The sequence below is a fragment of the Taudactylus pleione genome, unplaced genomic scaffold (assembly GCF_031769625.1).
Source record: "Taudactylus pleione unplaced genomic scaffold, aTauple2 ptg000481l, whole genome shotgun sequence".
Lineage (NCBI taxonomy): Eukaryota > Metazoa > Chordata > Amphibia > Anura > Myobatrachidae > Taudactylus > Taudactylus pleione.
Genome location: NW_028284883.1, coordinates 1744946 through 1770848, shown reverse-complemented (window position 1 = coordinate 1770848; position 25903 = coordinate 1744946). Strand labels below are relative to the sequence as shown.

At 41.7% G+C, this 25903-nt stretch overlaps 1 protein-coding gene across 2 annotated transcripts in view; it reads left to right on the top strand.

Moving 5' to 3' along the window:
• The first annotated feature begins 4639 nt into the window (after positions 1-4639).
• LOC148502837 (cytochrome P450 2C11-like) overlaps positions 4640-25903 on the top strand; it is a 46851-nt gene continuing 25587 nt past the window's right edge. The window contains exons 1-6 of one of the 2 annotated variants that reach the window (XM_088449317.1): positions 4640-4822; positions 7962-8127; positions 10796-10945; positions 24118-24278; positions 24379-24555; positions 24849-24990. In XM_088449317.1, the coding sequence (XP_088305443.1) occupies positions 4640-4822; positions 7962-8127; positions 10796-10945; positions 24118-24278; positions 24379-24555; positions 24849-24990 (979 nt within the window). The remainder of the gene's footprint in view (positions 4823-7961; positions 8128-10795; positions 10946-24117; positions 24279-24378; positions 24556-24848; positions 24991-25903) is intronic. The other variant, XM_088449318.1, reaches the window with a different exon arrangement.

The following is a 25903-nucleotide window of genomic DNA, read 5'->3' as shown; positions in this document are numbered from 1 at the left end:
TACCGAATTAATAAGTCAGTTTCGTTATGGAACAAATAGAGTACATATTGAACAACAACTATTTATGGAATGATGGACAGTTATTCCTAAAACTAAGGGAACTGCAATGGGCATATCCACTTCTGTTTATGCAAATTTGTTTGTCACAAAATGGGAGGATGATGCCATCTGGCACAACAATACATTTCGTGATAACCTAATCTTCTGGCACAGATATATATTTGTTCTTTACTTGGCATGGATCACAAAAAGAACTACAAGATTTCGCAAAAAACAACATAAAGGAGATTGAAGGAAACAACTTTCTTCCTTACAGCAGTAACCACCACAGAGAGTGGTTAAACAACATCCCTGGAGGATAACTAAGAAGAATCAAAATAAACTGCACCAAAGAAGAGATGTTCAAACAACCAAGCTAAGAGATGAAAGAAAAATTTCTGAAAAAAAGGCTATGGGGATCAATTACTGGACAAAGAAATAGAAAGAGTGACAAACCTCAATAGAAAAGACATGACAAAATATACAGAGAAAAACACCAACAAAGATAAATTATCTACAGCCTTCATTACACAATTCAGCTATAGCCACACCAAAATAGAAAGGATTTTCAAGAAAAACTGGCAAATCTTATTTCTGGGTGAAGACCTCTGAAAAATCAGTCCCACCAAACCCACAAATAATATACAGATGAGCCAAAACTCTTAAAATAGAATTGACACACAAAGAAAGTACAGAAAGAGATATAAGAGGGTTCTACACCTGTCTAAACTGCATGGCATGTAGAACAACAAAGAAGAAACAATGGATAAGAAAACTACAAAACCAACACTAAAGTTTGAATCCAAAAAAACAATAAAGACTATGTGATAATCCAACACCTCAAGTGCGAATCTGAATGGGTGATATATTTATTGGATGCCCTTGTGGTTCAATGTACGTGGGCCAAACAAAAAGAAAAATGAAAACATGTATAGCCGAACATATTTATAATATCTAAAGGGGATTGGCTACACACATCATATTGCAAAATTTTTCTCAAGCCCACGGAAAGAACCCCCATGGATTGACATATACCACCATCCAGAAAATAATCCCTCTTTGGAGAGGAGGAGATTTGGTAACGGAATTAAAAAAATCAGAGACAAAATGGATCAATACATTAAACACCTTAAGACCAAAGGGTCTCAACATCAATATAGAGCTCAATGCCTTTTTATAATATTCTTATTTTTTTTATAAATTCCTTTTGTATAAAATCCATTTTCATCAACTTCATCCTCTTTATAACTTATTGGTTACTCTAATTTCTTTACCATATTTTTCATCATTATTTCATCAGGTACAGCCTCTGCCTAAATTGCCCTCAACACGTTTTAAATACATCTTAACACAAGTTTTACACATTATTCTTTAAACAATGCTGAACACTAGGAGCAAACATTTCTGAATAAAAAGGGATCACAAGCACCAAGCAGTATCCTTGACAAAGTGTCTGAATACACGAAACGCGTTGGTTAATGGGCTACCCGGCATTTGCCTAACCGGTACTTCTGGCTACACGAACAGCATCGGTGGGGAAGAAGGACCGGATCCCTCCAGGAGAAGGGAAGTGGTGACCACTGCCAGAAGACTTAAGGTGAGCATAGGGACAGTTTAGTCAGCCGCCACTAGTGTCTTTCAACATCATGCACACAGCACTGCTTTCCAGCTCTTATCTAGAACCCTGCGGCTGGCTCCCTCACCTACTCTTAAAGAGCTTTTATACATTACTGTGCAATACATTTATTATTTTTCTTTGTACTTACTGTGATTTTAATTTTTAAGTGTATCAGCATTGGTTTTAATTAACTTTTTTTGCTTTTTATGGTGTTATTTATGTTTTTATACACTACACATTTTACAAGCGCTCCTATTTGCATCCCACTGTACACTTAGTACAGTACTAGCATGTACTGGTAGGTCATTCCTGGTTACTCTCATTAGAATGTATAGGGGAAACACTGAGAGCATAGGATTGTCTGGTTTACAAAATTACACGGGAAGCACTGGCTGTGGGTCTTCCTGCTATAGCATAAGCCTCCCTGCTGGATCAGCCTTGTGCTAATTATTGGAAAATCAGGGGGACCCCATGCAAGTTTTCACTAGATGGCTGAGAGGTCTGGGGCTGGTAATGGTTTTGGGAGAGGGACCGACAGTGTTTAAGATATAAAAAAAATATGGGTATAACCAAAAGACAATAGACGCTCAAAACCGATGCTTAGTAAATACTGCATTTAGACCTTCCAAACTACTGGCCATTTTCAGCGATTTTTGCTTTAGAACACAAACGTGATTCTTAGTAAATTTACCTGATCCTTTGTTGAGACTAAGGGGTATATTTTCTAAGAATCTTGTTTAGGTGAGATTGCATTCTCATGCGAGTTTAGTCTGTTTTCCCAACTCGCAAATTTCCGAAGGTGAAACACGTGTGAACTTGCAGGAAACAAACATCAACACTCGCAGAAATTTACAAAACACGACCAAATACACCATCGGCCAAACTCATAGAAATCAATACAACCCGCAAATTTACCAAGAATCGAGTTTTGAAACTCACGCAAGACATTACCAAACTCTCACCAAAATAGACTTTTCAAATAGGCTACCTTCTGAGGTGAGTGTTTGTATGTTTTCACAGGTGTTTCAAGTTGCAATTAGTGGGAACACAATGATGATCCCATTAAAGGGGATAAATGAGCTGCCTTGCTTTGTGTGAAGCAAAATGGCAGAATATACTACCATTGCTATTCAATGCATGTGGTTGGGATCCTGAGGCTCTACTACCAGGCTGGAAGTACCCAGGAGCAAGAAACTGAGCAGGCTCATGAGGTAATGCAGGTATCACAAAAGCTGCTCAGGCCACTTTTTTATGAAGCATTTGACCTTGAACACATTCGCTGATGGCAAGGTCATACAGATGTTCCAGATGAACCCTAACTACATATTTTATTTATTTGAAATAGTCAAACTGTATCTAGACCCTGACACAGCAGGTTCCCACTCTGTCTCAAGCCTACATAAGCTTCTGGCTGTGTTACACTTTCTGGCTACTTGCACTTTTCAGTCTGTAACCGGTAGAGTTCTCAAGATATCCCAGTCAACATTCTCACGTTACCTAACTCAGGTAAGGTGGCATTTCAGCCACTATTGGATACCTGCATCTGCTTCACTAGCCAGGAGTTACATTGGCATGAAGTCAGGGTAGCTTTTTTTTTTTAGCATTGCCGGCATGCCTAATCAATGTCCTGGGTGATATGGGATTCCTGCGGCAATGTGCTGGCAGACTTTCGTCCAAACACAACGTGGTGGGATTTCATGACTTTCTGCACAAGAACCATGTTCTCCTCCACAGAGAATTTCACATTGCACCCTGTCTTGGTCTTGCCCCTCTGCCTGGGTGTTTCATCACTGCTGCCTGTACTGCTCAATTAGATTTCTAGAACAGCAACCTCCTCCACCTCACTCTTTCTCTGCTTCTCCCCTGCTTGGACATATTCCTGTCCCCCTCCCTATACAAACACAAAACACACACAAAAAAAGACAAACTAACACAACCCTCCTCTCCTGCTACCCACACACACACCACACACAAAAAAACACTGATAGGACAAAAGAAAACTACAATCAAGAAAGACAGAAAAATGAGACAAACAGATATATGACAAGACAATATATAAGCATGAAACAATTCCACATACCAAGAAGAAATCGTTTCCACTAGCCAAAAACTCTCCTACACCACTAAACACGCTCCTCACTGTCTCTCTGCAACATCTTCCCAACAAAACCCTCAAAGGTTGGGCTATTTGTAGCATTTTTATATGCTTGGGAAGTGTGTATACAGTATGACATGACTACTTCAATCAGAAAATGTTTCTAGGATGATGCATGCAATCTTGTGTGTGTTTTATAAACCCATCCATTCTCTCATGTTTTTTTGCCAAAAACTTGCATGACAAATCATGTTTGTATTTACCATCCAAAAACACAATTTTGCAAAACTCACTTCTTGGTAAATTTGCAAGTTTGGTCTGGGAAAACTGATGCGTGTTTGTTCGAGTTTAATCTCATCCAAACACGATTCTTAGTAAATTTACTTAAGAAAACCAAATGTAAGAATATTCTGAAATCTATAGTAAAACAAGAGGAAAAAATACATAAAACTATGAATCCTGCTTACTGAAGGATTGATAGTGACTGTTTGAGAAGTAAGAAAACGATGCATTGTAAAAATGGCACATCAGCAAAATGTAAAAGAGAAAACCATTCTGTCATGAAGTGGTAAAATAAATAATAAAGTGGTTCAATAAATATGTTTATTATTTGTAGATGTAAACATTTTACATAAGATATCTGTAATCCTTTTTACCTATGGGATTATGAATCAGTGAGTCAAGATAATGCCAATTATCTCAGTCATTGTAATTCTAAAGTGAATGCAGTGAAGCTCTCAGCTGACAAAGAAGTTCATTAACCTGTGAGGCAGGGAACAAGCTAACTGGCTGTTGCGTAACCGTGATTGAAGTGTGCCAAACTCAGTCCTATAAAAAAGACTGTCAAGCCTTGAATTTGTTTTACATTTGCAGACAACAGAGCCAGGATGGAGATATTTGTAACAACCACTGTATTAATTATATCCTTTGTGGTCTTTCTGCTGATCAATATAATGCGAGATAGGAAAAGGAAGAATAATAGCAGGCTTCCACCGGGGCCTACCCCACTGCCCGTCCTGGGCAACATTCTGGACCTCAATGGCAAAGAGGTATTTAAGTCACTCCGTAAGGTAGGTTAATCCATTGCTTTGATGCTGTCATTAATAGGTTGGGTTACTAAAAATTATATGAATTTAACATTTTGAACCACTGCATCTTTTCTTACCCCAAGGTAAAGACCATTAGGCACTTTTTGGGCAAGTCACATTACATAATCATTATTAGTATTATGTTTATACAGCATCCACACAAATTACATCCTGTATGTATCAGAATACTTTGAATTATAAGAAAAATACAGTATGCACAAAAAGTATTTGTTTTTTTAACTAAAAGCAAATATATATTTTTATTTCAAGACAAACTTTTTGGTTCTTTCTTTGGCACAAATCCACATGGGTTTATAAAGCAAATCTGCCGTAGAAAATAGTCGTCTTTTTATTTTTTCTAGTTTATTCGTCTTGAGTGATGTGCATACAATGTTATGAAGTAATATGGGTAAGCTAAATAGGGGTACATATTGAAAATTCAACAAGCTACAGCATTGCATGAGGGGTCATTTACTTTTTTCTTAAGAATTTATCACAGCAGAATGTACAGTACTGCATAAATATAAATATATATATATATATATATATATATATATAATTAGGGATGAGCGGGTTCGGATTTCTGAAATCCAAACCTCCCCAATCCGAGTCAGGCTCGACCTTTCCCACCTGACCCGGATATGAAATCGAGGCAAAACGTCATCATCCCGCCTTCCGGATCTCGCGGGTTTTGGATTCTATAAAAGGTCCCCGCGTCGGCGCCATTTCTCACTCCGGCTGTGAACAGTGAAGAGGGAGGGTGGGAGCTAGGGCTGGCTGGGCTGTGTTGTGCTGCTGTTGTCCATAGGGGCTGTGACCACTCAGTCCATAGGGGCTGACTGGGCTGTGTTGTGCTGCTGTTGTCCATAGGGGCTGGCTGGGCTGTGTTGTGTTGCTGTCATAGGGGCTGGCTGGACTGTGTTGTGCAGTGTCCCATAAAGGCTGTAGTCCTAGAGGGGTGCTGTAGTGTTGTCCAGGGGGTGATCTGTGCATCAGGGGTGCTCCCCCAAAGTGCACTCCAAAAAAAAAATATTTTTTTTTCTGTGTTTGTGAATTGTGTGCGCAGTAGCCGCACGTGCATCAACAAAGTAGCGCCAAGCGTGAGCCTGTGTCATAAGTAAAGGGCTGGCTGGCTTGACCGTTAAAGGGTGCTGTAACCCCCAGAGTGCACTCCAAACAAAATAAAAAAATATTTTCTGTTTGTTAATTGCGTGCGCAGTAGCCGCATGTGCATCAACAATGTAGTGCCAAGTGTGCACCTGTGTCATAAGTAAAGGGCCGGCTGGCTCATCTGTAAAAGGGTGGTGTAACCCCCAAAATGCACTCCAAACAAAATAAAATAATTTTCTTTTCTTCTGTCTTTGTGAATTGTGTGGGCTTTTTTTCTGTGTTTGTGTGTGAAATGTATGCGCAGTAGCTGCACCTGCATCCTCAAAGCAGCAGCGCCAAGCATGCATCTGTCTGTTAAAGGGTGGTGTAACCTCCAAAATGCACTCCAAAAAATAAAATAATCTTCTTTTTTTCTGTGTTTGTATGTGAAATGTATGCGCAGTAGTCGCACCTGCATCTTCAAAGCAGCAGCACCAAGCGTGCATCGGTCTGTTAAAGGGTGGTGTAACCCCCAAAGTGCGCTCCACAAAAAATAAAACATTTTCTTCTGTGTTTGTGAATTGTGTGCACTGTACGTGCATCAACAAAGGAGCAGCGCCAAGCATACGTCTGTGTCCCATAAGTCTGTTAAAGGGTGGTGTAACCTCCAAAGTGCGCTCCACAAAAAGTTAACAATTCTTTTTTTTCTGTGTTTGTGTGTGAAATGTATGCGCAGTAGCCGCACGTGCATCAACACAGCAGCAGCGCCAAGCGTGCGCCTGTGTCATAAGTCAAGGGTCGGTTTGGACATCTGGTCCAGACTGAAGGACGTGCCAACAATTTCTGACATGTCTACTGTCACTGCATATGATACTGTCACCACTGACAGAATGGTGGAGTATTACATTGGTGACAGCATCCAAGTAGGGATGTCAGACAGTCCATACCTGTACTGGCAGGAAAAAGAGGCAATTTGGAGGCCCCTGTACAAACTGGCTCTATTTTACCTGAGTTGCCCCCCCTCCAGTGTGTACTCCGAAAGAGTGTTTAGTGCAGCCGGGAACCTTGTCAGCGAAAGGCGTAGGAGGTTGCTTCCACAAAATGTGGAGAAGATGATGTTCATAAAATGAATTATCAACTCTTCCAGGGAGACCAGCCTCCAGAACGTACAGAGGGACCTGTGCTGGTGGATTCCAGCGGGGACGAATTAATACTCTGTGAGGATGAGGATGTACACAACACTGAAGAGGTTGAGGAATCGGTGGATGAGGTTGACATCTTACCTCCATAGAGCCAGTTTGTGCAGGGACAGATTAATTGCCAGCTTGTTTTGTGGTTGTCCCAAACGAACCAATCATCTCAGCCACAGTTGTGTGGCAGACCCTGGTGCTGAAATGATTGGTTTGTTAAAGTGTGCATGTCCTGTTTATACAACATAAGGGTGGGGGGAGGGCCCAAGGACAATTCCATCTTGCACCTCTTTTTTTCTTTGCATTATGTACTGTTTGGGCCCTAGTTCTTCAAACTGCCATCCTGTCTGATGGGACAACAAGAATTGTCCTCAGAATTTATATACTGTAGGCAGAATTAATCCTATGCAATTAATAACATCAACATCAAGTTACATGCATGACAATATAGAATATACTGTAAACAATTCACCATTGCACAGTAATTTAGCTTGTGGATACCTAGTGTCTGGCTAACTGGTTTCGCTTACTATATTACAGTGATACCATAGTTTACAGCAGCTAATCTCCAGCAATACAGTGGATCCATTCCCAAATTGTCTGACCTCTCTCAAATGCAACATGTTATGCTTATTCCATCATATTCCATCTATTCATTTGAATGTCTTGACTCATTTGGAGCTGAACAGCTCCAACTATCAAATTAATGAGATTCAATATTCTAACTGTAAATTAATCTAGACTTTTATCATGTTTAAGTTAAACAAATCTGTGTTTAAAATGTGTCATGTACAATGAGATTGACCTAATGGCAGTGACCGTAGTGGTTTTCTCCCATGTAGCTCAGTGAAAAGTATGGTCCAGTATATACCATCTACATGGGTATGGAACCAGTTGTGGTGCTCTGCAGCTGTGACGCAGTGAAGGAGGCTCTCATTGACCATGGGGAGGAGTTTGGTGCCAGAGGGCACATGCCACTGCTGAACAGGATAACTGCTGGAGGGCAAGGTAAGGAAACAAATAGAACCAGGACTGTTCATCTGTTGGCCTAGCCTACAAACATTGGCCTTGACAATTTTTTGGTGGTCACAAGTAACTTTACAAATTATAATATGATTTAATATTTACAGTGGCTCTTGTTTACTAGAAACTTGGGCAGCACGGTTGGCATAGCATTGAAGTCATGAGTTCCATTTCTGACCAAAGCACGATCAGTGTGCAATTTACGGGGCAGATGCACTAAGCCTTGGAGAGTCATAAAGTGGATAGTGATAAAGTACCAACCAATCAGCTCCTGTCAGCTTGCAGGCTGTATTTGAAAAATGACAGGAGCTGATTGGTTGGTACTTGTTCACTCTCCACTTCATCACTCTCCAAAGCTTAACGCATCTGCCCATGTATTTCCCCATGTGTGCATGGGTTTCTTTATAATATGTGTGGATTGTGGACCTGAATCAGAGTTGTACACAATGCGGATGTTTACAGAGCTGAGCTATTGTCATTAAACCTTGCATGCGTCAAGGACCATTACCGCAGTTGCTTGCAGTGACTATTTACTTGCAGTGTGATGACTGTCAGGGAGCATTTGTGGGAGGTAACATGGAGTGGCAGCAAAAAAAAACCAGGCAAATCACAACCATTTTGGGGGTGTCACACCCTAAGACTGCAACCCCACATACAATGAATATGGCTCTGGCTTCTCAGCTTCTATGGCCATACAGCCATTCTGAGGAACTATATATAAATATATATAATATGCAAGCAAGTGTGTGTGTGTTTGTTTGTCTTTTATGCAAGGCCAGAGTTTTGTACCTAGCTACACCAAATTTGGCATGGGGGTGTAGATTGACCAGGATTAGGTTTTTGCCTAGGTTTGAACTTTGTCAGGGCCACACACTGTCATACAATCCCATAAAACCAGGACACTCTGAAAATACACAGGTTCTGGGGCTGGCTTCATACAGACACTGTCACACTTGCTCATCTCTTCAAAGTGCTGTGTTATATCACTTTTCCAACAGCCGCATACATGAAATACGGAGTTAGACAACCCTCTGTGTTTGCATGATAAACTTTGACATTAAACAGTGTGAATTATTAGCATTTCACTTACTGTCTCATCTTACAGCAGCCATCCCGGTGGTATTAGCACAGTATCATACTCTGGCAGGCTCATGAGCATCTCAGTACTCAATACATTTAGACTGTTGACGACAGCATGATCAATCCTTTATTCTGGCAAAGTTTAGCATATAGCGATTACAAACAGCAGGGGAGAATGATCACATCCACACAGTGCCACTGCGGGTGGGCCCTCTTCTGTAGAAGACCAGGACTTCAGTCCCAGCCATGCTTCCCTACTTTCCAAGGGACTGCGGGAGGCCCCCAATTTTTCAAGTAACAACCCGCACCCCCGGAAAATTAGCCACCTCTCTCGCATTCTGCCCACTTTTTAGTGAAGTTGGCAGAGTGGGGAGAATTTTTCTGGGGATCGGCGGTCGAGCCAATAGGGGGCGGAGATTAGTAATGCAATTCTGTGGGAATTGCATAATTAGGCCCAGCCCCCTAGTTAAATGTGTGGTACTCATGGTAATTTACTGCAAGGGGTGGGGCTTAGCATTGCAAGCCATCTGGCCCGTCTCCATCACTGCCCACCTGCTTCTCTTCCCTGGGCTTCTCCCAGGGAGGACAAACTTAAAGTCGGCAAGTATCGTCCTGGCATTCCTCCCTGATGGCAGTCCAGCTAGACATAGTCTTCAATGTTGGTCTGTAGAGTGATTTCAGGGAGAGATTAAGCTGCGGATGCAGTGACAGGGATCTCACAGATTCCTGATTATCATGAATCTGTGCATGTGCCTGACCCGTACCGTGCTTGTGCAGCATGGGTCTGATATACCGCATGCAGTCCAGCAGCTGACTGTCAATGATTGACAGTCTGCTGCCATCTCTGGGTGGGGAGGGGTTGGCAACAGCCTTCGTTTCCGATGTCACTGCCATTAGGGGGAGTGGAGAGGCCAGGATCTCCGTCAGCTGAATGAGATTTCCTGGCCTCTTTTGCTCCTCTATGACAGCCACTTGTGTTACCCCATGATCATTCATCCGGCCAATAGGATCGCAGATGATCCAATGCTGCATCCTTTTATGCAACTCAGATCAGTAATTGATGCAGGAGGCATGATTTCTATTCTGTAAGTCAGTCTGCTCCTGATATACTTTATTCCAAATGGTATGAGAATATACCTGTGTGCACTGTCACTTATTCCTAATTTGCATTTATATCCAGGTTATTATATGTGAGGAAAATTTACAAAAACGAAGGCTGCATGTATATTTCAGGGTCCCGTCTTCAACCTGGACAAAGCCAGGTATCCCATCTAGTATTTTTATAATTTTATGCTATTGTTTTTTTTTCCTAATGATCACATATACCTGAAGACACATTTCCATTTTGTCTATTCTCAATAGCCTTAATGAATAGCAACAGTTGTATCTATAGACGCCAAATACTTTGTATTTGATCTCTATAGATAAATTCTACTCTTTAGTCAAACTCTATAATTACATTCTATGATGGTACTGTCTTAGACTGACCACTACTTTCAGGTTAATTTCGCCAGTCAGATGGACTTGCACATAATTATGATTCACCGTCCATGTTATATTACATTATTTTCAGGGGTGGCCGCTAGTAATGGTGAGCACTGGAAACAGTTGCGACGTTTCTCTCTCATGACCTTAAGAAATTTTGGGATGGGTAAAAGAAGCATTGAAGAAAGAATCCAGGAAGAGGCCCAGTTCCTTACTGAAGAATTCAGGAAAAGCAATGGTGAGTACTGGGTAATAAATCATACAGTATTGATAAAAATAAAACCTTAGACACAGATAACATACAGTTATGGACAAAAACATTCTTAGATACTTCCCAACTTAATGCCACTACACCGAATTACAGCACACACTATATACATTGGGGGTCATTTACAAAGTGCATTAGTCCATTACACTGTGCACTATATAAAAAAGCAAGCAACTCTCATGTGCCTTGATGTGTGTAAGTGGATCTTGATTTTCCGCTTGATTCCCTACTTTTTTGAAAAGTATGGGTTAGTAGAACCAAATATGCCTAGTTTAGGTGGAGAAGTGCAAAATTTAAAATTTTCTTTTGCAGAGAAAGGTTTGAGATAACGGGTGGGGAAGTGGATGTACTTTTAGGGACATTTTTAGGGAAACATGCACAAGCATTCATACCTCATAAAAGAAATATCATATGCACAATTCTTAAAAAAATCATGTACTGACAGGGACTTTATACCAGTGTGTTTGTCTTTAAATGTGGGTAAGTTAATTGTAGAGATGTGTACAGATCCCCTTCTTTTGGTTTTGGTTCCAAAACCATCTTCTGGTTTTAGCTTTAGAGAAACCATTTTCAGGTTTGGGCGTGCGCAAAAGGGGGCATGGCCTCGTGTCTATGAGGCCATGTCCCCTGATGAGCCATTTTGAGGCAAATGCATGTTACTCCTCCATCTTCATCATGCTGGAGAGCATGCCCAATGCTTTGGGAGCTTCTGGGAAGTCCTCATCCTTTCCCAGCATGGTGTGGACGATTTGTACATCAGTGCTGCAGCACTGTTGGATGACACCATCTGAGGGGGAGACACCAAAATAGCAGAGCGGCTCTGCTATTTTGGTGTCACCCCTTTGAATAGTGTCATCCGGTACGGAGCGCACACCCTGGTAATGTCACTGTGTGGTTTCCATTGAAAACAGTAAAACTAAAAATAACACCCAGGTTTTGTTTTTTTTTATTTCAATTGAAAATGGTCAAAAACAGGTAAAAATCTGGAAACTTCGTGTTGTTTTGTTCTTACATTAGTATCTATATAACCAGCATTCATTTACAGTCATAAACAGTCAATTTTCTAATGAATACCTCACAGCTGTCAATAATTTTGGTACAGATGATCAGTTCACATGTAGATGAATCCATCAGAACAGAATATTCGTTGATCAAAGTTATTGGTGTCAAGGATCAGTTTCTCCTGCCTAATCCTGATCTGAAAGAGACGCAAATATAGATTTTCCTAAAATTCTCAGAGCCCACATTTTTTGTGATTCCAATACACACTTGTCCAATTCTCATCCAATCCAACGTCCAACCTACAGTACCAGTTGGCCAGACATTGGGAAATATGTATGGACACATAACCTCTGGTTTTATCCAATCCACGTCATCTGGTCTTGTCAAAAACAGGAGATCAAATCGCCATCACCAGACCATTCAGAAGTGTATATGCTCCTGAGATTGGTTTCTCAAATTCCCCTCCCAATTCATTCCTGTGAGTGACAGCCCATCTGCCAAAATTTGTAAGAGTGTGTATAGTGATACAATTTCAGCAGATTGCTTTAGCAGATGCAGGTGTGTATGCATAGCTTGTATGCAGGAATTGTGTGTTGTATCTATGACCTAGGTCTTCAGCAGGATTGTGTCAACAGTCTGGTTGGGAGTTGGATCCTCAGAGGATTGGGCAAGTGAGTATCCAGTTTAAATTAAAGTGTTGTAGAGACTGAAAGTAATCAATGTGCCCTGGAGTAGCAGTCATTTTGCACTTGAAATCCTGAGGAGAATTTGTTAGTAATTTTAATAATGTGCTTTAAAAGCAAGTTGTATATAGGTTACAGATGGTGAAGGTAAACAATGTGTACTGCAGTAGGTGACTGAGAACAGCTGTCCCCCTCACCCAAATTAATAAAGAAAAATCTTTTAAGCTGTAAACTTCAAAGTGAACAGTTTGGTATTGTTCTGTGATGAGCAGTATCAGAGACCAAGAGGAAAACACTTACTCTGTGCATTTGAATCTACACAGTAACTCACCCCATCACCCCTCCAAAAAAAATTGTAAGAAAAAAAATTGTATTTGAATGATATTGGGGTCAGTGTCTGCTCTGAATTTCAAGGTATTCTTTCCCTATCTCATTGTCTGTACACCTGAGGCCTGATTCAGCATTGGGCTTCAGTGCTGTGATGCCTCTGAGACCCTGGGCTCAGTACCCTGGTTGCAACAGCCTTATTGAAAGACTGTGGCAATTGAGGGTGGGGAGTGGGTGGTGATGGAGGCCGCTCCCCAAAATGGAGGTGTGTCACTTGTATTTTGTGGGAGTGCCGAGGCAAGGGCCTGCAGCTTCTGATGCTCATTTCCTGACTCCGACAGAGGTGTTCCGTCGCCCATTCTGAGTAAGCTTAGATTTACTCAGATGGGATTGTGATCCATTGCTGCGTCTTCAGACAGGAGTAACAGGAGGAACAGCAACAGGATTACACATCATGAGATAGGGATAATTCTATATAGCAGCACACTAGAGAATCATTTTGGTTTTAAAGAAGGTACTGAACCATTTGAAATTGTAACAAAATAAGTGAGTTCAGACACTGCCAGTCTTAGTCAAGTCATACCATAATCAAACTAAGCAGCTAAAAAAGCTGAAAGAGGAAATTATAAAAGACAAAGTAACTGAGTCTGCTAAGTATGTTAACCTTGTAGATCAAGTTATTTATTTGCTCCACCAGTAGTCAAGGGTTTGCAGCATCTTCGAAATAGATCATTACATTTTGGCAAACATGCTTGATCTCAGGCATGAGTTATTTCTTTCTAACATAGATAACAAGAGAAGCATATAGCATGTCCCCTTTTCAGATTCCTCCGCAAATGCTACTGGCAGAAAATATGTGACCTGTTCTAACCATTTATTATACAAATATTGGAAGTTATTCCCCAAAAACAAATGTTTTGGAAAGATACCTGCAAATGTTCAGTGTCCCCCCGAAATAACCAAATAAACCATGGAGGGACCACAGTAAAGATTATCAATATCAGCTGAGGTCCCTCCATAAATTTCTATGAGGGCTGCAAAGCTTTGAGATTTACCAAGATCTGCAATGCTTCACAGATGGTGTTATCCTGTAGTTGCCTATGGGCTACTAGTTAGAGAAAATTTCCGGGAAAGGGTTCTCTCCCCTGGCATTGCCACCGTACATGCATGATTGTTGGAACACACATCCACAGGAGTCCTGATAGTGAAGTAAAGAGACCGCAGATGCAGTCACTTTACTCTGAACACTTCACAGTCACTGGCTCCTTTCAGAACCCTTGTCCCTTTAGCTGTTTATACATACATTTGGGTGAAATTTTATTTCCTACGGCTGAAAATAGCAGAGATAAGAAATTGCAATTATCAGGACAATTTTCAGACATGACTTTAATGGATGGAATTGCAAAGCTGATTGCATGCAACTTTGCAAGATTATTGATCACTCATGAATACAGTTAATGTTTATAGTGAGCAGACAGTCACAAATAACAAAACATGTGCCCTATAATGACTGGTTTGCAGGTTTAGTCATGCAGTCCCATGGTAAATGCCAATCTTGCTGTCATGGGGGGCTTGCAAAAGATGATACTCTGGATGCTGATGGCTTTCTTGGACTTCCAAGCTCCTCTTCAGCTAGAATTTCAGGCTGTGTCCAGGATAGTTAGTATGAACAACAGGCTTCCTTTTTCCACTTTAATTCCTACTGACACTGGAATGGGACAACATCAGGACACCTAGCCACTGCAGATCACTGATTTCCTTACACAATCACAATCAGAACACCAACAAATATGCCAGTAACCTCTGTCTGCTGGAGCTCAGTCACTTTGCTCTACTTTCCTGTCATACTGCAATATCCTTCAGATCTCTTCCCTCTACCTTTCCCTTCTTTCCCCTGTGCTTCGGAAAACTAGGGGGTGGGCTCCATCTTCACCTCCGTTACCTTTAGTCAGCATGCTGGGGTATGTAGTTCCTACAGTTTAGGGAAGCCAGTGTCATCCAATTTACCCTCCTCTCCCTTATATTTTATATATATATTATAACACGGGGTATTGAAATGAGGAGTCCAGACAGGCATGTACACAGTGAAGCAGTGTCTTTTAATGATAGCAAACACTGCACATGAGCATTGGCCTGCACATAAGCAAACAACATAAAAGATTGTAAGGTCCTAGGAGCAGGGTCATCCTCCCCATTGTCTCACAGCCTTCTTCTCTAGCACTTCAATGACAGCCTTCACCTTCAGAGCTGTACTGTGTATGGAGAATTGTGTTGCTAATTGTTGCTTGGGTTCTGTTTATATTTTGGTTACTGTATTGTAATGTAATGTTCTGTGTATCCTTTACTGTATGTATGGCACTGTGGACCACTTGTGGCATCCCTATAAATAAAATGTAATGATAATAATAATAATAAAAGTAAATGTTCCAGCACTCCCGGTGCTTAACAGTCAGCAGTCACAATATCTGTGGACCCTCCTGGTCCTGGCACCCTAATGCTAACCACCACCCCCAGCCTATCACTTGGATAGCTTAGCAAACATCAGGAACCAGGAGCATCAGGTGTGTTGGAGTTTTAAATCCTTCCTGTGCTCCAGTGATTATTCCAGCTGGGTCTGTGTAAATGTGAAAACCTGGAATTCCACACCTTCACTGCTAATGCAGAACAAACAGGTTTCACTCCAGCCTCCCTTAGAGGGAGCTGATTCCACCAGAATGTGGGTAATTCAGGTTACAGACAACCCCTCTCACCACACATACCCCCTTTCACTTTTCCAAGCTTGGTGAAGCTACCTTATTCATTGGTGATGGCCAAGACCCTTCAGCCTTCCGAACCACCTTTCTAGGCATGTCTTCTTCATAACCCCTGAAAATGGTTAGTTTTGGCAGAGGAGTAACCATCCTTTTCTTGCGGACAACGGGTTCTGCTCTTTTCTGTAAACCCTGCAGACAATGTATCTCTCAAAGAGCCAGTGCAACATCTGAGTGGTTTAGTGAGAAGTGCAGGGACTGAACTTTTTGCTGGCCAGACAGCTTGTCTTCTTGATTATTGCGAACTAAGGCTTCTGCTTCTTTTCACTGTTTTGTTGATAAGGTGTCTGCCAGTGGAACTTCTGCAGGACCAGGCAAACTAGAGCGGCCCCTAGAAACTTGAGGGGTGGCAGCCTCCAGCACATCCATGGCAATATCTAAATTGGGTATAACATCTCTGCAAATATTTTTGTCTGACCACAATCAGGAAAAGTGTTGCTGATTACTTTCCTCAGACAATTCCCTCTCCAAAGAGGACTTGCCATGCTTTTCCACTCTTCTCCCTTTTCGGAGGTAGGGTCTTGGAGACTTTACATTGGTGTTGTCTCTCTGGTTCCTTTAAGAGCTCAACAAATCCTGGGAAATTATGTCCCAATATGATAGGATAGGGGAGCTTAGAACCAACTGCGGCGACCACCTCATAAGCGCACCCCATTATGGTGAGGCTCACTCATACCCGGGAGAATTTTTTTGTGGACCCAGGAACGCAGAGTAATTCGACTAATCCTGTCACCTTTTCGACTGGCCTGGGAAGGACAGCCTCTGAGATCAGAGTTGGCTCACTCCCTGAGTCTATGATAACTGGAAGTTCTTGGCCATTTAGCAGCACAGTTTCCCACATTAATGGGGGTCTGGAATCCAGGAGAACCATCATATAAAAAGTGGGGTACATAGTGCCCATACTAGTGACCCCACACTCCATAGTCTCTTTTTTTCTGGGACAGTGTCATCTTATATGAACTGGTCCTTTGCACTCATAGCAAATGACCCTGGCATCTTCAGCTGTGTTTCCTTGAGAATGTTGGGGTCACAGGTAAATGGGGTTTCATCTTAATGAGTCGCTCATTCCCTGGTTTCTTTTCTGTGAATCTTGTCATATTTCCTGTGGACTCATACTGCTCCAATACTGTACTTAATTCTTCTAAATTCTGAGGATCAGCATGTATGACCCAGTGCTGCATATTCCGCCCTAGGGTTCTAATAAACTGGTCAACAACCACTGTCTCTACAAACTGAGTGGCAGTGCTGTCTACTTGCTGGAGCCAACCCCGCCCCAGTCTGGTGAGTTCTGCAATCTGCTTCTTAATATGGACTCCTTGTAGTAGGGCCCATTCGTGGAAGCGCTGCACTTTCCCAGAAGGAGTGAGACTAACCTGGCCAGAATGGCACTTTTGACTAGGTCATATTTCTCTGCATCAGCAAAGAAAAAATTTTGCATATGCTTTCTGAGCCTCACCAGTGAGATAGGGGGCAAGTCTATCAGCCCAAGTATCTGCTGGTATTTTAAATGCTGTGCCACCCACTCAAATATCAGCAACTACACCTCTGGATCATCTTAGACAGACATTTTCTTCAGATGCCAAGCACCTGTTCTACCTATTGACTGGGTCACTAACTGTAACATTTGTTCCTCTGTCTTTTGGTGAGATGCCATCAAATTTACTATAGTGTGAAAAACTACCTCCATTTTTACAGTGGGAGGGGTATGTACAAGTGTAGGTGCTTCTATATAAGAGCAATGACAAGCCAGTTTACACAAATACATATATCTCTTTCAGCAAAGCAATTGTAATTCACATTTAACACAGGTAAGAAAAACAATGCTTTTATTTTTTTCTCCAACAATGCAGGGGTTAAATAGAACACAGGGAAAAAACTGTCCTTTTCTCTTTCAGCACTGCAGTACTTAATTAGACCTCAGTAATATGTGTGTCTTGCTCTTGTTCAGTCAACAGGTGAACTTAATTAGACAGCAAACTAGCTGGTAAAGAAACTAATCAGCATTTGTTACATTTCATGCACCTTAGTAAAAACAAATCAAAGTAACTTTTTTTCTCAGTACACACAAACAGCTTTTGCACAATGCATAGCGTTATAGTGTTTTTAATATAACTGCATTTCTTTCTGGTTCATCAACCATACACATGTATACCGAAAGTTCTGCCATGTCAACTCCTTTGCCATGCTAGAAGCGGCTGGCGTCTGCACTGCGACAAAGCAGTGCAGCTCCCCATACATGTAATATGGGGTATTGAAATGAGGAGTCCAGACAGGCAGGTACATGGTGAAGCAGTGTCTTTTAATGGTAGCAGACAATGCACCTTAGTGCACGTGAGCATAGGCCTGCACACACACAGGCACATAACAGAAAATAAGCAAATAACACAAAAGTAAATGTTCCAGTACTCCCTATGCTTAACAGTCAGCAGTCACAATATCTGTGGACCCTCCAGGTCCTAGCACCCTAATGCTAACCTCCACCCCCCGCCTATCACCTGGCTAGCTTATCCAGCATCAGGAGCCAGGAGCATCAGGTATGTGGGCGTTTTAAACCCTTCCTGTGCTCCAGTGAGTATTTAAGCTGGGTAGCTGTAAATGTGAAAACCTGGAATTCCACACCTCTACTGCTAATGCAGAAAGGACGTTTCACTCCAGACCCCCGTGGAGGGATCTGATTCCACCAGAACGTGGGTAATTCAGTTGAGAGACAACCCCTCTTAACACTATATATATATATATATATATATATATATAATTTAGTAGCAACCTTCCTCCCAGCTTTGCATGGGAGCAATTTTCAATTTACAGCAAAAGTCTTTTTTTAACCGAACTGCCTTCCTCCTGATGTCAACACAAATTTTTTTAACTTTTTTTAGTGACACGCAAAAGGGCCACGTAAAGTTGCCCATGGGCAAAAACAGTCTCCACTTAGGTCAACTCCAGCCACGTTAAATGTCTGCCCCTGTGCTTTATTTATTTTCATGCCAAAGCAAACTCTTACCAGGAATTGGAGTTGTTTGAAATTAAAAAATCGTTTTTTAAATGAATGAAATAGCAACAATAAAAAAACGGCAAAAAATGAAATGTGGTATCATGTAAGCAAGGATTACAGCAAATTTTCTGGAAACAGATAATATTTATCAATCTCTACATGGTATAAAATAAAGTATATTGTAATAAATTACAAGAAAATTTGCTTTTATTATTAGAGGTGATGTATTTTTCCTAAACATTGTGAAATATTGCTTTGATTTCAGGTACCCTGTTTTAAACCCTCTATGCCCTTGAGCACCTACTTTAGTAGATGTTGCAGTACTAGTATCATCATTACTAGCAGCAGCTGCAGTACTAGTAGTTTCTGCTCTTGCTATTCTATTGACTGATCATGGTCCATATTGACTCACATTGCTTCTAGTAATGGTGAGAATGCATCTATTATTGTTTATCACAGTGCCACTGCCTGGCCGTGAACACACAAATATTTTAGAAAAAAGTGTTATTGCTTTTTAACAAATGACAACTTCACACAGCGATTCACAGTGCTATAGTATAACAGTGACACTTATTGAACATTATTTTTTTTAAGTACAGTGCCTAAACAGCACACACTTATTTATTTAAACACTGCAATTTACAGCGCTATTGGTAATGGTGGCACCTACTAAACATTATTTTTTAAAGACAGTACCTTAAAAACATACACTTTTATTTTTTTAAACACTGTGATTCACAGCGCTTTTAGTAGTGGATTAACGGATAGCTATATTGAAGCTGTCCTGAACACACATTTTATTTTATTTTTATAATGATGGTTTGCCTAACACTGATAAAAGGCCTAATTCAGCATGGATCGCTATTGCGATCGCTGCTGCGATTGTGCATGCAGTCCCGCTGCCCACTACCACTTTCTCACATCCGTAAGACCCCGCAGTCATGCGTATACAGTATATTGGTAACATCGAGTAACATCAGTCCGTCATGCAGAATTACAGCAGGTCTGACCTGTTTGAATGCCCTTGCATGGAAATTGCAAGTCCTGTCGCATGCAGTGAGTACTCAAGCTGCGTATGCCGTTGCAGTGGCTAATTTATGCATGTCCATGCACAGTGCCGTAACTAGGGTAATGAAACCTGTGGCATGGCACATGGCACCGCAGGGCAGGGCGTGCTGTTTGGGCCTGTCAATTTTCTGTGTGCTGTCATTCTCGCTTGTAACTTCTTTTAATGCCAGCAGGGGCATATCGGTAATGGGTGCAGGGTGTGCAGGGCACATGGGCCCCGCACTGCACACCCTACACCCATGGTATACTTACCTCTCTGGAGTCCCACGTCGGCGCAGGGGGCCGGCGCTGTAAAAACAGTTAGAAAGTGGCTGCGGTGGCCATTTTCCCAGTGACTTGCTCATGCGCTATAAACTCCAGGCACTCTCTAGTGCTCAGAGTCTATAAGTGCGGCACTGGCCGTGCACAGCTTAGTGCGCTGCTGGCCGCCGGAGGGGGAGGAGGGGGCCAGTGTCAGAGACTGCACACGGGCCCCCTCCTCTGTAGAAATGCCCCTGGTCATCAGCATCTCCTGGCCTCTCCTATATCTTCCCTGGCCCTTTCCCATGAGGCCATGGCCCTTTTTTGGGTGTGTGTCTTATGTCTCTATTTTAAAAATGGGGGAGGGGCGCCAATGTTCTTTCTGGCACAGGGCACCAAAAAGTCTAGTTATGGCTCTGTCCATGCAACGCCATTCAGACAGATAGGCACGCCAGTATTTCTGCAACCACTCCCCCATCACCACCCCCAAATGCTGACGTTCCATCACTTACTCTGTTATGGCTTTCTATCTGCATGCATGATCGAACTGTGATCACAATGCTAACCTAAGCATGCGCACTGTATGCACCATGGCCGATCTGCGTACGCTGTTGCATTTGCAGTCCATGCTATTCAGGCTCACAGTCACAATACTGCAGCCCACAGACCTTCACTGACACACAGTAGCCCACAGCCCTTAACACTAGGTTTACCAAAGGTGATCAATTGACCCTTTTCAAATTTTGACACGTCGCTGCTCTGTTGTTTAGGTACTTACGGCTACGAAACTTGATGGCTTTTAATAATTTGTGCAATTGTATAAAAAAGTTTTATAATTATTTTTTTTTGAAAAATCAAATTTCAGCTTTTTTTACCTGTCTTTGCCAGGAGTGGTCATATGGCGCTCTATGGACCTGATTCAGAGCTGCTCACAAGCGCCGTGCGCTCGCAAGTGGCCCGATGGTATACGAACACGCATGCACACGCTTAATTTTGCGCGGGCGCGAACTACTCTGTGTAATCGCAAACCGTTTGCTCGCCAAGCAAAGACAGCCCAGTGAAATGAGTGACAGGAGAGGCCGTTTGTGGGTGGTAACAGGGGCAGGACACTAATAACGGGGGAGTGGAGGTGCGAAAGCAGGCGTGCCTGACTGTTCCAACGCCGTTTCAAAGGCGTGCATAATTAACAGGCAGCATCATAGTACATGTCACATGTCTGTTTTTTACACTGATGTCCTCGCAGTGCTTGCGGCAGGGTAAGGCAACCACAAGCGCTGCATTAGCTTCTGATGGTCCTCAATGTACCAATGTTTTAAAACACTACCTGGAGATGACGAGTGCCAGTGGGCGTCTCAACATACACTTATGGGTGTCTGCATACACAGAGCGGTCGCTCGCAAATCCAAAGTGGGCGTGCTAATGCCTTTCCGAGCAAGCGCCTGCCATGGCGTCACTTTGCCGAATTTCCATACGCTGGATGCGAGCAATCGCATCTATCGAGTGGCTCTGAATGAGCTCCTATGTTTTTCTTGCAATAACAATGAAACAATTTGATGATTTTGTTTGTCATTTTTTTTTGTAACCTAATACAGTGTCTGCTCCTGATAAAGCATATATTTTTGGTAAAAGAGACCTTTCATATGCAATTACTCTGCATTTATACATTACCACAAGAAGTGACTTGCTTGCACCTGCTGTACATTTTTGGTTTCCAGTTCCATATATTTTGTCTGGAGGAGAATAACTCACTAGCTGGCTTTCGAAAAATTGGAATCCGTGGAGCTGACAAGTGCAATTTCCACTTTGTTGCACTAAGCATTTTTCCTTGAATGTGCATAATTCACACTGGTAGGGCTGAGCCGCAACAAAGCAGCTGTGTGCAATTTACAACTTGCTAAGTTTGGCATGCTGTGGTTGTTTACAACCACTAAGGGGGCACTTACCATGGTCTAAAAGCCACTCCTGCTTCACCTGCATACCGTTGCAAAGCAGGAGCTGGCTACCACAATTGTTACCAATAACAGATTCATTTAAATGGCTTTCCGTATCTCGGCAAAGACTAAACTAGACCAACTGACAGAAGGCTTGATGACATGTTGTTCTGCACTTACTAGAGCCCTATATAGATAAGGGAACCCCCTCTGTAAAAAATGCTTGAGATACTCTTCACATCACTGTGCCCTATAAAACAGATGGTACCACACAGATGTCTCATCAGGGCAAGGTCATCAAGAATGTGTTCATCTTCAGCACTCTTTATATGGGAGTCCTCATTGATGAAGCAAAGGAGAAAGTCTCCTCAAATTGTGCATTTTTGCAACAACCCAAAATGTGGTGCAGATGTTGTAGACCAGATGACACAAAAGTACAGTATACATGCTTATTCAAGACCAGATGACACAAAAGTACAGTGTACATGCTTCTTCAAGACCAGATGACACAAAAGTACAGTGTACATGCTTCTTCAAGACCAGATGACACAAAAGTACAGTGTACATGCTTCTTCAAGGCACTGTTTTTTATAAAGTCTTAGATTTAGCTATAACTAATACCCATGCAATCTACAAGCTAGTGATAAACTCTAAGCTATCAAGGCATAAATTCATCCATGCTGTCATTGCGGAATTAGCAGAACCTTACCGTTCTTCTTGGCCGCACGCTCCTGGGATGCAAGGGCCAGCTTATGATCCTCTCTCAGGAAGACCAGCAAAATGCAGACTCTGCCAAATAGAATTCTGTAACCAAAATGTAACCAAAGACACCTGGATACCTGCCTCAACTGTAGAAAATATGTTTGCTGCACATACCAAAGTAAAGTTTGCAAACAATGAGTAAAATAAAACTTACCTTAAAGTGCCTCATGTATTTCTTTATCATTCGTGATGAAAGTTTCATCCCCTCTTGTTCTTCGGTGTCCTGTGTGAAATGGCACCCACGATCACAAGACAGGGACTTTTATCTAATCCAAAACATGCGATATCTGATGTCAGAATGATGACATTTTATCTAGTTTTTGAAAACCAAATCCGCTCATCTTGAATATATATTCACATGCTTGCCAGTACACACTGCAGTAACTATTGAAGGACGGAATGATCACTCGTTCCGTCCTTCATTGACATGAATAGGACTACATTCAATATCGTCAGGATTGATGTGCAGCACATCAAACCTGACAACGTCACATGCAACCATGGGATTACGCATATCGTGCACACTGCATGATATGATGTTCTGATTTGTCCAAATCGAAATGACTTTGGGCCTGATTCAGAGGCGCTCGCAAAAAGTGAGCGCTCGCTCTGAATCAGGGCAGGCGCTTGGTTTTTAAGTTGCGGCCTCTTGGCCGCTCGCATAGCTGTTGGTTACCACCCACAGTTTATGCGAGCGGCCATGCTGATTGTCACGATGGTCAAGACCATCGGGCTTGCATCGAGACCCTTGTGGTAGGGTCTCGTGGCCGCAAGCCCCAGAGAGCTTTCGGCTCTAACAGAGTTGGAAGCTCTCTCACTGACATCACTGGTGATGTCAGTGAGGCTGCCCACAAACGGCAGGCGTTCGCTTGGGAACACCTCCGTTTGTGAAGCCACCCCCAGGCCACGCCTACAAAAGGGGTCAAGCTGTCAATCAACATCGGCAGACGCCCCTTTTGTAGTGAGTCCTGGAGCGAGCGCTTTTTGCACTCGCTCCGGGGCTCACGCATGTGCAGCGCACTGGCCCACCATCGACCCGGTTGCGAGTGCACAGCGCTTGTGACCGGGTCTGAATCAGGCCCTCTGTCCCAGTGTGTACCCGATGTTAGATACTTGAGAGTTTCAGTTAGAAAATATTTGTTGCTCATAATGTTGGTTAATATGTTTGTGTTTAATGTAATCATTTAAAACAACTATTAAATATTTAGTAGCATTTAGGATGTGTTACATGAAGATTCCAAGATTTCTTCATGACTTTTAACAAATTCTATAATTATTTTATTGTTTACTTACATGATAATCATTATTGCATCTCCTCTAATGACAGGCCAGCCTGTGGACCCAACATTCTATTTAAGCAAAGCTGTTGCAAATGTTATATGTTCTGTGGTATTCGGAGAACGGTTTGAGTACGAAGACAAAACTTTTCTCCATCTTCTACATCTCATGAATATTCTCTTTAAATATTTTAGCTCTGTTTGGGGACAGGTAAGGATTTGCGACCTCACAATTAGTCCATGTTATTTTAAAAAGAGACAAATACCCATTTTACTCATGGCATGACATTACTACACAATTGTCTCTTCAGATGTACAATCTCTTTCCCAATGTCTTTGAAAAGATGCCGGGACCTCACCAGAAACTCTTCAATGCTGTTGATGACATTCATGAGATTATTGAGGAAAGGGTGAAGGAGCACAAGGAGACATTTGATCCCAGTTTTCCACGAGACTTAATTGACTGTTTCTTCATTCAAATAGAGAAGGTAACTTCCAAGGTTGCCAGTCCTTAAATATCTTTGCTAACTATGATGTATAACATTTACAGACATTTCCTGCTGACACATTATTTATGTGATTCTAAAGTGAAAAGTAGTATCTAGTGGTAAAATTGGGACCCAAAAAATAAAATTGAAGTAAAAAATAAATTGTATTGACTTATAGTAGTCACACCCAAATAATTGGTGTGGTGAGTGTCATGTAAAATTTAGAACTATTAGAAAGGTAACAACATGTATTTACATATTTTTAAGGATAGTTCTGTTTACCATCTTCACAGGAAAAACATTTACCTCATAGTGAATTTAATGTGAAGGCGATTGTTGGTACAGCATTCGATATATTTGCTGCTGGTACAGAAACTGTTAGCACAACTTTACGTTATGGACTGATGATTCTCCTCAAACATCCAGATGTTGTAGGTTTGTACTGTGCTGGAAATACTAATAATACATAACATTGATAGTATTAGCCATGGTCACATCAAAGTATGGGTTTGTGGAAAAGTGACATAGACCTAAGTCTAGAAGACTCAGTAGACTAGGCATATTCTACTGTCTACTGTCTACATAGTCTACAGTAGACTAGGCATAGACTAGTATATTCAGTAGACTAGGCAATTTGCATTGTATTGTAGCTATTTTATGTGTTTTGGTGAGTATAATTACATTATATTTACAAATTATAAGCATTTAAACATAGGATTGTATAATTAGGGTGGAATCATTGCCATTTATGGTGTTTTTTCTTTTTCTTTATGCCACTGTAAATGACAACCCCCAACCCCCCGCAAATTATATTTTAACTTGATAAAAAAGTCCATGAACTAAATGCATGAATTCAATTAAATCACCCTCTTTATAATAGCACCACCAACACCACTATACTAGTTTGTGCCAGTGTTTTTAGCTCATGATATTTGGAGGGAGCAGTTTTTCTACTACTGAGATGCAATTTGAAACCATAGTGAGATTCAGAGAAGGGATTGGGTATGGTTTGGAACATAAAGTGGCAACAAGTGGTACTTGAAAATACAGTATTTACTAGAGGTCATTGTGACTATTTAAATAGAATCTGCTATTAATCCCTGGTGGTTTCTAAACCTCTATCCCATCACAATCCCACTGCAAACCCACCACAATCCCACCATGGTTTGCAAGCTAGCCTGGGACCATAAGATCATAAGGTATAAAATAAACCCCCTTTTCCATAACCAGCCATTTGTTATTTAGCCTTGACTGCTATTGAACAATAAGGTGGACAAATTGCATGGGTCCCCCTCTATTTTTCACTCTCTAGCACTAGGCTCAAACAGCAAGTGGCTGGTGACACTAT